Raw genomic sequence first — 11967 nt, 5'->3', positions numbered from 1 at the left:
TCCTACTCCTACTTTAAGTCAAAGTTTTGAGATTATCCAGCGTTTACCTGCGACCTTAATTAGATGGACTATTCAATCTAGTAGATAATGATATAAGTCTACTTTTAGTAGCATGCGTGATTGGTCTCGCTAATCTTCGGAAATACCAGTGTAAGCGTCTGATAGCCCAATTATTTAGAGGCTATCTTCTTATTTAACATGTAATATAGAGGATCGAAATTAGACTATTTGGAAAAGTTATTGAAATTTAGATTTTTATTATAACCACCCCGTTGCTACTCCTGCTTCCAGCCGGAGGCCCTGTAACCCTTGCTGCTCTTTCAGATTCAATTTATAGGTCAGGTAAATTAACTTTGCAGAATTTTCAGCGAGCATTGTTACAGGTTAGTTACCCTTTTATGAGGGGGGGGGGAATCATTCAATGACTTCTCCCGCCTAGGATGAGGTGAGACGGAGTTAGACTCTTACTGACGAAAAACCGCCCCGTTCCTTGTCCACCTTTGAGCCGGCGCCCCGGTAACCTATTACGTTGTCCACAGCTCCGGATCGGGCATTAGCTCTACTGGGCCCCATATGTAGTGTTCTGGCATCGCAGGTCTCTAAGAGCCATCTTAGAGACCTGCGATGACTGATGGCTTTTTATGATGCCATGACTTTTGACATTATTTTTACTTTATAAATGAAAGAAGATGAACTTGGTTTGTTAGATAATATTAGACTACAAGTGAATCCGAAGGTCAAGACTACTATGTAGACAGATATTAGTAGTCTCCCACAAATCAATGACAGCTACCACGGAAATGTAAACATCGTCTTACATGTGATTTATTTTAAGCATTTACTGATTATATATGTATATATGTATATGTAGGCAGGCTATTTATAGATATCGTCACCTTCAGTATATATATACAACGTGTAACAAAAAGGGGGTATACATATCAAGTACACGGTTTCTAGATAACATAACAAACGATACAGAAAGGGTTTTTTAAACTCATGTTTTCATGGTACGAAGTTATGAATTTTTCCAATACATCAAATTCCAGAAAAAGAACATCAAAATTAGGTAGATACAGGTACTAGGCGATCAGATTTACAGAAGAAATGTTTCGTAATCAGCGAGTGACCCCTGCAGTGTTGTGATACGTTTGTATGATTTAAACCCAAGAATCATGCGACACCAAGTATTTGGTACCAATTTTTTTAAACTTATTTTAAGCTGAAACTTTGTGTAGAGATTCTATTCAACTTATATTCTTCAGTGCTTCTTGATGTATATGGGTATTTTGTTACACGCTGTATATTGTTGCTACATACTATTTTATATTTTTATATGTATGTAAGTGTGTCCCAAAATGGTTACATACATAATTATCTCAATTATAATATTTTAGGTGTCATATTATGTAATATGAAGAAAAAATAATACATGCAATTAAAACATTTTTTTTAATACTAACTGATATCTTTTTCCTTATAATTTGTGTGTTAATGCCTAATAAAAAAATGGTTCTTCTTTGTTTGCCTAACTTAATTTTATCAACAGTTTACATGCGAGTCTTGCTGCTAGTTTTAAAGAATTAAAATATATCTACGGTACTCTTTCAAAATTTTTATTAAGATTTTTTTTTATAAGAGAAAATCCTAGATATAGATAGACACAATAGAATTTTCTCTTGTGTCGTGGGTGCGTTTACAAATACACAATTTGTGGTTCACACGAAGAGTTGCTCCGTGCGGCAGTTGATGAACCTTCTCTCCAGAAATAATGAGTATTTTCCATTCGTTTCGATCACACAAAGCCATGTTTCGGCACGAATGGACCAACTCGACCGGAGTAATGCCACGGTCTCACAGAAAAATGTCATGAAACAACGCTTGTGTTGTGTGAGTGAGGTTACCGGAGACCCAATTACCCCGTTCCCAATCCCCGATTCCCCAACAACCCAAAAGGCTGACAATGCACTTGTAATGCCTCTGCTATTTCGGGTGCCTATGAGCGGCAGCGATTGCTTATCATCAGGTGATCGTCTGCTCGTTTACCGGCTTATACCTCAAAATACATATGGGCAATACAAAGTGTGCGTTCTATTCACACGATTGCTTGTCTTTATTTAGTGTGGATATATTTTTTTCGATTTGTAGCCGCGTGCTAGGAGCAAGGTAATAGAAATTTAATTAATTATATTCTTATTATTTTTAATATGGATTTTAATTGTGTTATTTTTAATATGGATCTTAGTCATCTGAATAAAGTAATGTTTTTACCTTTATTATAAGTAAATAATCAACAAGTCTGTCTGAAAATTTAATCAAAAGATTACACATTCCGATAGCAGACGCGTACTTCCTCTAATATTGTAAGTGTTATATCTGTAAGGTTAAGTTATTTGCACCCGGAGCTCCGCCGGACTTTGTCTGCCCGTTATCGGGCCACTAATTATTTTGTTTATGAAAAATATCAGTGTAAATACCGTGTTTTTAATTACAAAGCACCTGTCATACGATTGACTTTGGTATAAGTAAATTTTCGGTTAAATTATGCAATCTTGCTTTAAGATTGGAATAATTTTAGCAGATGCTTTTTAAATCGTTACTGCTTTGTGATTACATATTTCTAAGTTGTTCTAATAAACATTGATGCTGGCATTAAACTTGTCTCTTTACAATTTATAAGTGTAGGACAGCCATGCGTCGTCGGCACGAATTGGCCGGCTCGACCGGATTGATACTACAGCCGCACAGAAAACCGACATGAAACAACGCTTGCGTCGTGTTTCGTTGTGTAAGTGAGGTTACTGGAGGCCTAATTTTCCCAATCCCCGATTCCCCAATAACCCTTTAAATTCCTAACCCCCAAAAGGCTTGCACTACCTCTGGTATTTTGGGTGTCTATGGGCGACGGCGATTGCTTAACATCAGGTCTGTTTGTATACCGGTTTATACGATAAAAAATATGCGTGTGATTCATCAACTCGTCCCACATCCCATTTGGGACGTCTTGGTGAAAATCTAAACAAATATTATTTTCATTCTGCAATTCGATGAATCACCCAAATATGCAGGCTTCAAATTTGATTAGCCGTATTATCTAACCATTAAAGTATTACGGAATATCCGGATTTAAAAAACATAATAGGTAATTAAACAACTTCCCTATCACCTTGATTAGTTTGACTGTACTTAGTTATTGTAATAAGATTAAATAGATTAGACAAACAGCAGTATCTGATACGATACAAAAAGATTGTTTTAGATAATAATAAAAAATCCAAATAAATTAAGATTTCATTCCTTTATCGTGATCGATGATTCCATGATGATCATTAGTCGCTCGGAGTCTGGAAATTTTACAGAAATTTTCATACACGTGTTTCTAGATTGTGGCAAGGCTGTATGGAGATTGTGGGTTATCAAATAATTGAGAGAGGTGCGCCTACATATTTTTAGGGTATAAGTCGGTAAACGAACAGACGGGTTCACCTGATGGTAAGCAATGAGCGTTGCCCATGGACACCTGAAACACCAGAGGTGTTGCAAGTGCATTGCCGGCCTTTTGGGGGTTAGGAGTTTAAGGATTGTTGCGAAATTGGGGATTGGGAAGATTGGAGAGGTAATCAAACCTATAAAGCATTTTTATACAGCTTAGAAACTTGCTAGTCAGAACTCAAAATTGCTTTACGTTATGCCCAATCACCATTCTACAACAAACAACAACGCTCCACTTGAGTTTAGTACTCTTGTTATCGGATTAAATAAAATTAATCATGTCACATTTGTTTATACCAAAAACATCCTACGTGACAGTCCTTCAATGGCTACTTAGTGCATAGCCTAGCAATCAGTAATCTGGGATTACAATCAGCAATTACTAGGTCAAAGAAACTAAAACGGAATGGCCTGCCGATGATCTAGTTGATATCTTCTTGATTAAAACGGCTATTTTGGTTTGTTATTGTTATGAGATTATTGTGGCTGAATTTGTGAGTGTTTTTGTTTTGGTTTTAGGAAAGTGTGGAATGTGACAGCTTCATCTTTGAATAAACAATGTAGAACCTATCTACATTGTTACACTCACTTTCCAGCATTTGTGTTGTAAGTCTCATGTAATAGGGGGTGAGCGTATTACCATATACTGTGCACAGACCCATGATCCATGTTGCTACAGAGATAATTTTGGAAAAACTGAAAAAAGCCTAGTAATATTTTTTTCCGTCTTAGGAATCGAACCCGAGACCCCTTGGGGCAGTCAAATGTTTGTCTTTCGTTAGGCATCCAGACGTATTTTAATAAGATTTTTTTGAGAACAATGGCTCCTCAAAAATGATGATGGGATCAAAAATTTTCGTGCAGGATCAACTACGCATATTAAATTTGTAGTACAAATATCTAGTATCGTATATGTCATCCCTAACTAGGATACAGAAACCGCTGACAATCAGGATTAATCTTTAAAAGGCACCCTACTAGATACCTGACACTTTCTTATAAACAAACAAATAGTCATTGTAACTACGTACCTATTAAAAGGATATCAAGAAATATCCACGCCTTGAACCCATTACGGCATACCTTACAGATAAAGGAGTTTATTTACAGACAGACTGACAGACGGTCAAACACCTAGTAACAATAATAACAACAACAATTCTATTTCTATGCTAGACTGGCTGGGAATTATTTTATAGGTACTATATTTTATCACGTGACAAAAGAATTATTTATACCTATATGTTTGAGTGTGCTTTTCCACCAGAAATGGGCTATGCTACGTTGCTGAAGCCAAACGTTTCAAACGTTTGGCTTCCACCAATATATGATAAATGATATTTATTAGGCAAATAGGTTACAATGTAACTCTTTTACACGTTAATCTCTTAAATAACTAGATGAGGCTGGCGTTTCCTATCGGACTACTCTGAGAAGAAATGCCGAAACAAATTCAGAGGTCATAGTCTTTTAGGGAACAGAGAGTAAAGTTCCCTAAGCAAAGGAGGATCCTCCGACCAGGCGAGGTGATCAGCCTGGCGGGCTTTCTGCCCAACTGTTGTTCGTTGGGATTTTCTATCCGTGTTAATTCGCATGTAAACTTCGTATGTGCGATGCAGGATATTTGTGACGTCATCCGTTGATTTGCTCGTCGATAGTCTATGTGCGACTTCTGTCATCTGTCATCTGTCACTTGTCAGATGTGTCGCCACATCACTCCCCCCCAAGACCGGAGGTCGATCCTGTTGAGACGGCTGTCGATGCTTGAGATGAGCGGTGCCAGAGCCAGTGTAGAAATTCCCTAGTTCCAGTGAGTCGGAACTGTGCCGCTAAATGCCCAGTGAGTCGGGTGAGCGGTGCAGGGTGATACTCCAGTGAGTCGGAGTAGTGAGGCTCGCAGTGTCCCACGGTGAGTCGGGGAATAGATGCTGCGAGGGTAGGTGCGTAGTGGCTGGCGTCTGCGTTGACGGGAGGAAGACGTCCTCAGACCGTGTGCAGAAAGTGCTGTGCCTAGACGCTGATGAGGCCGTAGGGAAGAACCAGGCTGCATATCTTCGATGTAGCGTGTGGTGGTCCCTGATGAGGCCGAGGATGCTGGTTGGCTGCGACTTGATTACCGCTCAGCGGAGAAGTGATGGGTGAGGAAGATGGCGATAAGGATGACGGTGCTGATCTGCTCCGTGAAGGTTGGTTTCAATCACGTCGGGGTCACCACTTTAGGGAACAGAGAGTAAAGTTCCCTAAGAAAAGGAGGATCCTCCGACCAGGCGAGGTGATCAGCCTGGCGGGCTTTCTGCCCAACTGTTGTTCGTTGGGATTTTCTATCCGTGTTAATTCGCATGTAAACTTCGTATGTGCGATGCAGGATATTTGTGACGTCATCCGTTGATTTGCTCGTCGATAGTCTATGTGCGACTTCTGTCATCTGTCATCTGTCACTTGTCAGATGTGTCGCCACAGTCTCTTTTAACGTCCAGACAAAATTAATTAAAGATGTCGGAGAACCATGCAAGTTGATTCTTTAGTGGTCTTTTGAGGAAAGGATCATATTCATTGGTACACATAGCTTAACACTAGTGAAAACGGACTCATCCAAGCTATTTTTGATGCGTGCTATGGATGGCTTCCCTATTATTGATAAATTGCATACTCAAGCTGCGCATCTTCCTCGCTTCCACAGCTACTACAGCTAGTTTAGTATCAGTGGAAACGGTTACATAGTCTCACAACTTAGCTATTACATCTCCGTAGCATAGGTAGGTACATAGCACATATCTGGTAGAAAAGCACACTAACGGGGGAATTTCATACTTCGGTAGGAATGAATAGAGCAAGAGACACCACGGCCTCATAGAAAACCGACGTTAAACAACCAAATCGTTATGTTTCGCCGTGTTTGAAGCCAATAGGTATAAATTTTATTTCACTTTTTATAAGTTGCTTTTCGGGAAATCCTTAGATACTTATCGGGTATGTGTAATGATGAATGCATCATACAAAGATTATAAATCAATGATTGAAAAGCTAATTGATCCAAGCGACATTTTTTGCGATCTTAATTTACATTTATACATATTCGGAATCACCGAATTTTTTCCAACAAATTATGGACTCAATGTCGCAAAAAATGTCCCTTGGATCAATAAAATTAGCATCTGGACAGTCGATATTAACCTCCGAGTTTCCGATCTTTACGTACAGGTTTACAAATAGTGGTTTAAGTTGCTTGTTGATATATCAGTTACCTACACCTTAATATGTTTGGGTACTTTTCCAGACACATTTTAACAAAAATGTAAATGGGAAAATACGTGTTTAACTAGACGGTCGGTAACAGGCATACGAAATAAAAGTGACTAGACAGTGATTACCTTCAGTTTGTAAACATTGGTAGAAATAAACTATAACAAAAACATTAATTACCTAAAATTAAAGTAATTGAGATAAGAATAAGAAAACAGGCAAAAAATGTTATTTTTGTTGCATAGAAACAGTTTTATTATGGAGTAAGAATATTATATACTTAGGTATTCTTTGTTTTTATTTGTCTACTTGTAAATAAGCACGATGTTTGGGCGTGCGGTTTATCTTGAATAATATGTATTATATACGGCAAAGATTTGTTTCTTTGTTTGTTTGTAATTAGGTATTTTCTACAAGAATAGGAACTCAGCTTTTTAATGAAATGTGTCTGCCTACATGTCGGTAAAGAAGCGAACGGATCACCTGTACAGAGGTACAAATAATATTGTAATTTGTAAAGCATTGTAAAAGGCAATGGTACCTATTTGTCGATAGTCGCTAGAGACGACATACATTTTTAGTATGGTAAATTTTAGTTGCACTGGTGACCGGTAGAGGCGTTGTAAAGCCAGGTCAGTACCTCTACCATGAGTTTGAAACAAAAAAGGTAGGTACTGATAGTAAGCAATCGGCGCCGTCCATGGACACCAGAGTTAAAAATCTTTTACAGGACTTGGGGAATGAAGATTGAGGATGTGATGGTTGGGCCTATGACAACATCATACAATAACACTGGTTTTCTGCGAGGCTAGTTATCATGACTTCGATCGAGCCGGCCCTTTGAAATGAAATGGATTGAATTTGACCTTTTTATGGGGGAAAATCATCCAATGATATCTTCTGCCTTGTGTGAGGCAAGACGAAGTGACACACTCTTACTGACTATAAATCAACCCGTTCCTACTCCTGTTGTTTGAGGCGCGCGCGGAACGAATCACGCAGTCCGCAGACCCGCACTTACGGTGGCCGGAGATCGTCGCGCGATCCCCGACGCCCGGAGTTTCTCTCGCGACGGCTGGGGCGTGAGGAGGATCACGCGCCCCGCCTCCTCCTTAGCTAGCATGACTGCTTCGCAGCAGGAGGAGACGGCATCCCATTCCCCCTCGCTCCGCACCATGACCTGAACGAAAGCCGGACGCGTGAGGTCGCAGACCGCATGAATTTGGCCTAAGACCAGCATTTCTTAATTAGTTACTCTGAGAAAATATTCGTGCTGAAGCATAGCTTGCACACATGCTTACTTTTCGGGGAATAAATTGAGATATATTTATGAAAACTAAATTCTACACGGGTGAAACCGCCGGTGGAAACCTAGTCTATTCTCTAGATATGGTTGCTATATTAATTTTAGACGCTGACACTGTTTTTGTTTTTATTAGATATTTACGTTTAAGATTAAGATTCTTTGTTAATAGTCTTCATTAGGTACTATTTCGTGTCTTAACCTAACCTAACTATATTTTGTTAATTACTATCTATATTATTTGTAATTAGCTTCTACAAGCAGCTTCGCCCGCGTTCCCGTGGGATAAAATGTGCCTATGTGTTATTACAGACTAGATCATAGTCTGTTACTGTACAGTACCCTGTTCAAAATGTCATGTCAATCACTTTAGCAGTTTTGTCGTGAATGAGTAACAAACAAACAAACTCGTAGTAAGAAGTATTAATCTGTTTGAATCGTCTTTGCTCTCACCAGCTGCTGCGTGCTATTATATTTAAACTAGGCGCAGACTAAGGGACTACCTACATACATATTTAACAGAGACTGGGCATCAGGCTTCTCTGATTAACCTTATTATTTTCAAATAGTAATGGTATAAGACGGTAAACAAGCAAACGGCCGCCGTCCATGGACTTTCCCTATACTTAGTATACTCTTTGCCATGGACACTAGAACCACCAAAGGCGTTACAAGTGCATTACCTCTTGGGGGTTAGGAATTTAAGGGTTGGGGAATCGGGGATTGGGTAATTAGGCCTCCGGTAACCATACTCACACAATGTACACTACATGAATCATACGAGCTGGAACTGAAAATCAGCGTCGCAGATTCGAACCTTCGTGCCCGGGACACGACAATAACCTGAGCACCAACCTTTTGCGCTGCGACGCACCTCTCTTTTAATTTTATTATGTACCTGTCATCCCGGTAACTTGTGTGTCGTGGCGTAATAAAAGGGTTTACTTTATTTTTTTTTAACTAAGAGAATGCCTACATATTTTACAGAGACTTGGCATCAGGCTTCTCTGATAAGCTTGATCTTTTTCAAATACGATCTCCAACTCTTTTGCTAATCGTCGAGGTTATTGCTTCTCATGCATGAGGGCGTGGGTTCGAAACCTACTAACGGCAGGTACCAATGTGAGGCCTTTTTGCACGGTGGTCACGTCTAATATTATTTAGACACCATCGCTAGACGGTGAAGGAAAACATGGGAGGAAACCTGAGCTTATAATTTCTAATTATAAGTTACAATTCGCCAACCCGCAGTGAGCAAACGTGGTGATTAATGCTAAACCTTTTCCGTGCGAGAAGAGCCCTTTGGTCAGCAGTGGCCACTTATAGGCTGATGATTGTTGATGTCTAACTATGTTCCCGGCCACTTGTGTATCGTGACATAATAAACGGTTTTCTATGTATATTTCTAAATAAATAAATAAAACACAGGTATAGGTGAACGTCGTATATATTCCAGCCTCAGGTCTGCCGGTAGTAGTGCGGCGCCAGGTCCAGTAGCCAGGCCTGCTGCACGGTGGTCACGTCGCGCATGTACGTCGCGCCGCTACAACTCGACACACTCGCGAATATCACCCTGGAGACAGACAATAATATTAAGTATTATTATTTTATGCACATCATTACATAGTATAAAATAAAGTCGCTTTTTCTGTCCCTATTTCCCTTTTTTTTTAGGGACAAGCCCGCCCCAACCTCCCATACCGGGGCGGGTCGCTAGTAAATAATAATAAACTAATCAAATTAAAAAGAAACTTGATTCCGATTCTCAAAATTAACTCAACTATAACACATATAGTTAAAAAAGGAAACCACTTCTATTTTAAGTCAGATAATATCCCTAAAACCTTCTCTTAAGTCTGAAAAATACTTATCCGAAACTGCGGACAACGTAACAGATTACCGGAGCTCCGGCTAAAAGTAGGAGTAGGAACGGGATGGTTTTTAGTCAGTAAGAGTCTGACACTCCCTCTCGCCTCGCTCAAGGCGAGAAGTATTTGGATAATTTTCCTCCATAAAAAAAGAAAAAAAATGTCTGAAATATACTTTTCTGAAAACCGCATCAATATCGGTAACAACATACATACATACTCACAGGTCAAACTCAGAACCTCCCTTTATTTTGAAGTCAGTTAAAAATGCCTTACATTTTACCAAAAAGACGTTTGGGGAATAGGGATGTGATGTGCGTCTGATAACCTCACTCACACGTCGAAACACACGCACTTAAGTTACGTAAACGTTGTTCCACGCTAGTTTACTGCAAGGCTGTGGTATCATCAATAACTAAAACGAATACCCACCACTTAGGCTGCTGCACCCTAAACAGACAGGAGTCGGGGCTCATGGCGAGAGTGGCCCCCCTTACCCCGCGGTACGTACAGTCGGGGGACAGGTACGCGGCCTGCGGGAAGTAGCCCGACACTATACACTTCAGAATGCGCTCCGTTTTACCTGCAAATTGAAGGAAATTGGGTTTTAATATTTTAAGGATTGGGTTAGACACTTTCTCGTGTAGGCAGAGGTGCACAGTACAGCACGTAATGCCGCTATGCAATGTACACCCACTTTTTAACATTTGTGTTATACATCTCATTAAATAGGGGTTAGCGTATTGCCATATACTCGCAAACCCGAAAAAAGCCCAGCAATATTTTGCCCAACCTGGAAATCAAACTCCAAGCCCAGTAGGTAGTTGCAATTACGACCACTAGACCCACGTTTACATTTGGCAACTAAAGAAAAAATTCTAACAAGAGTCCTATACCCTATAAAATATGTTGATATTCTGTATGAATCCGTAACAAATGATTTCTTTCAATTATGTACTCTGTTACGAGGTACTAGTACCCATTTTAGAATACATGATTTAACAATCAACAATAAATATTTATTTACCTGTGCCAAAGTCGAGTCCTTCAAACTGTTTCTCTTCAATTTTAAACTTTCCTCTAATTAATTTGTCTAAGTTTTGTCGAACATCACAAGCCTGGAAACAAATTAAAAACATATTATTAGAAGTAAAAAATCAGAACAGGCTGCACGGTTGGCGCGGTAGCTGGACAACTGGCTGCCGCGCAACGTGTAGCAGATTCGATTCCCGCACGGAACAACTCTTTGTGTGATCTAAAAATTGTTGTTTCGGGTCTGGGTGTCATGTGTATGTGAACTTGTATGTTTGTAAACGCACCCACGACACAGGAGAAAATCCAAGAGCGGGGGGCAAGGCTTTAAAAAAAATATAAAATTGTATTTTTTAAAAGATTAACGAATGGAATTTCTTGCTCATTCTTCTCCATTCGAAGCTACACTTTGGAACGAGCACCTAGCTTTACTGACGGACAGAATGACAGACTATTATTTATTTCTTTATTTGTTGACATTTCAAAAGTACCTATTTATTGACTTAGACAAAATATATTCCGGAGCTGCGGACTACCTAGCGGGTTTACCGGGGCTCCGGCTCGAAAAGCAAGAGAAGGAACGGGGTGGTTTTTAGTCAGTAAGAGTCTGACACTCCCTCTCGCCTCGCCCAAGGCGGGAGAAGTCATTGGATGATTTTCCCCCTCAAAAAAAAAGACAAAATATATTGATTACCTTTTCCATAACCTTATAATTGATATAATATTTGTCGCACCACTGCTTGCAAGCTCGCGCGTTCTTCTTGTCGTCGCTTGAAGACTTCAGCTTTAAATAGGCTTCCATTATGTTCAGGTACATTATTATGTCGCCTTCAGCTACCTGGAATATACGTCATAAAGTTATAGTTATTAAAAACAGCACGTTGTTCACGATCAAGAGTCCCTTTGTGACTCGAAACTAGTAGAGCTTTTAAATTTCTCTATTAATGTAAGTGAGTAAACTGTGATTTTTTTAGTTAATTTGATGTCTCACGATAGTTATTACAAAGAACTGCTTTGTTGGTCGATGGT

At 39.6% G+C, this 11967-nt stretch overlaps 1 protein-coding gene across 1 annotated transcript in view; it reads right to left on the bottom strand.

Annotated features, from left to right (window-relative positions):
- Nucleotides 1–9469: 9469 nt before the first annotated feature.
- LOC118277016 (probable ATP-dependent RNA helicase DHX35) overlaps nt 9470–11967 on the bottom strand; it is a 66137-nt gene continuing 63639 nt past the window's right edge. The window contains exons 13-16 of the mRNA XM_050699993.1: nt 11633–11776; nt 10934–11024; nt 10339–10489; nt 9470–9611 (exon numbers count right to left, since the gene is read on the bottom strand). Of these exons, the coding sequence (XP_050555950.1) occupies nt 9497–9611; nt 10339–10489; nt 10934–11024; nt 11633–11776 (501 nt within the window). The 3' untranslated portion in view covers nt 9470–9496. The remainder of the gene's footprint in view (nt 9612–10338; nt 10490–10933; nt 11025–11632; nt 11777–11967) is intronic.

The sequence above is a fragment of the Spodoptera frugiperda genome, chromosome 17 (genome assembly GCF_023101765.2).
Source record: "Spodoptera frugiperda isolate SF20-4 chromosome 17, AGI-APGP_CSIRO_Sfru_2.0, whole genome shotgun sequence".
Taxonomy (NCBI): Eukaryota; Metazoa; Arthropoda; class Insecta; order Lepidoptera; family Noctuidae; genus Spodoptera; species Spodoptera frugiperda.
The sequence above is the reverse complement of the archived record's forward strand: the minus strand, read 5'-3'. Positions and strand labels throughout refer to the sequence as shown.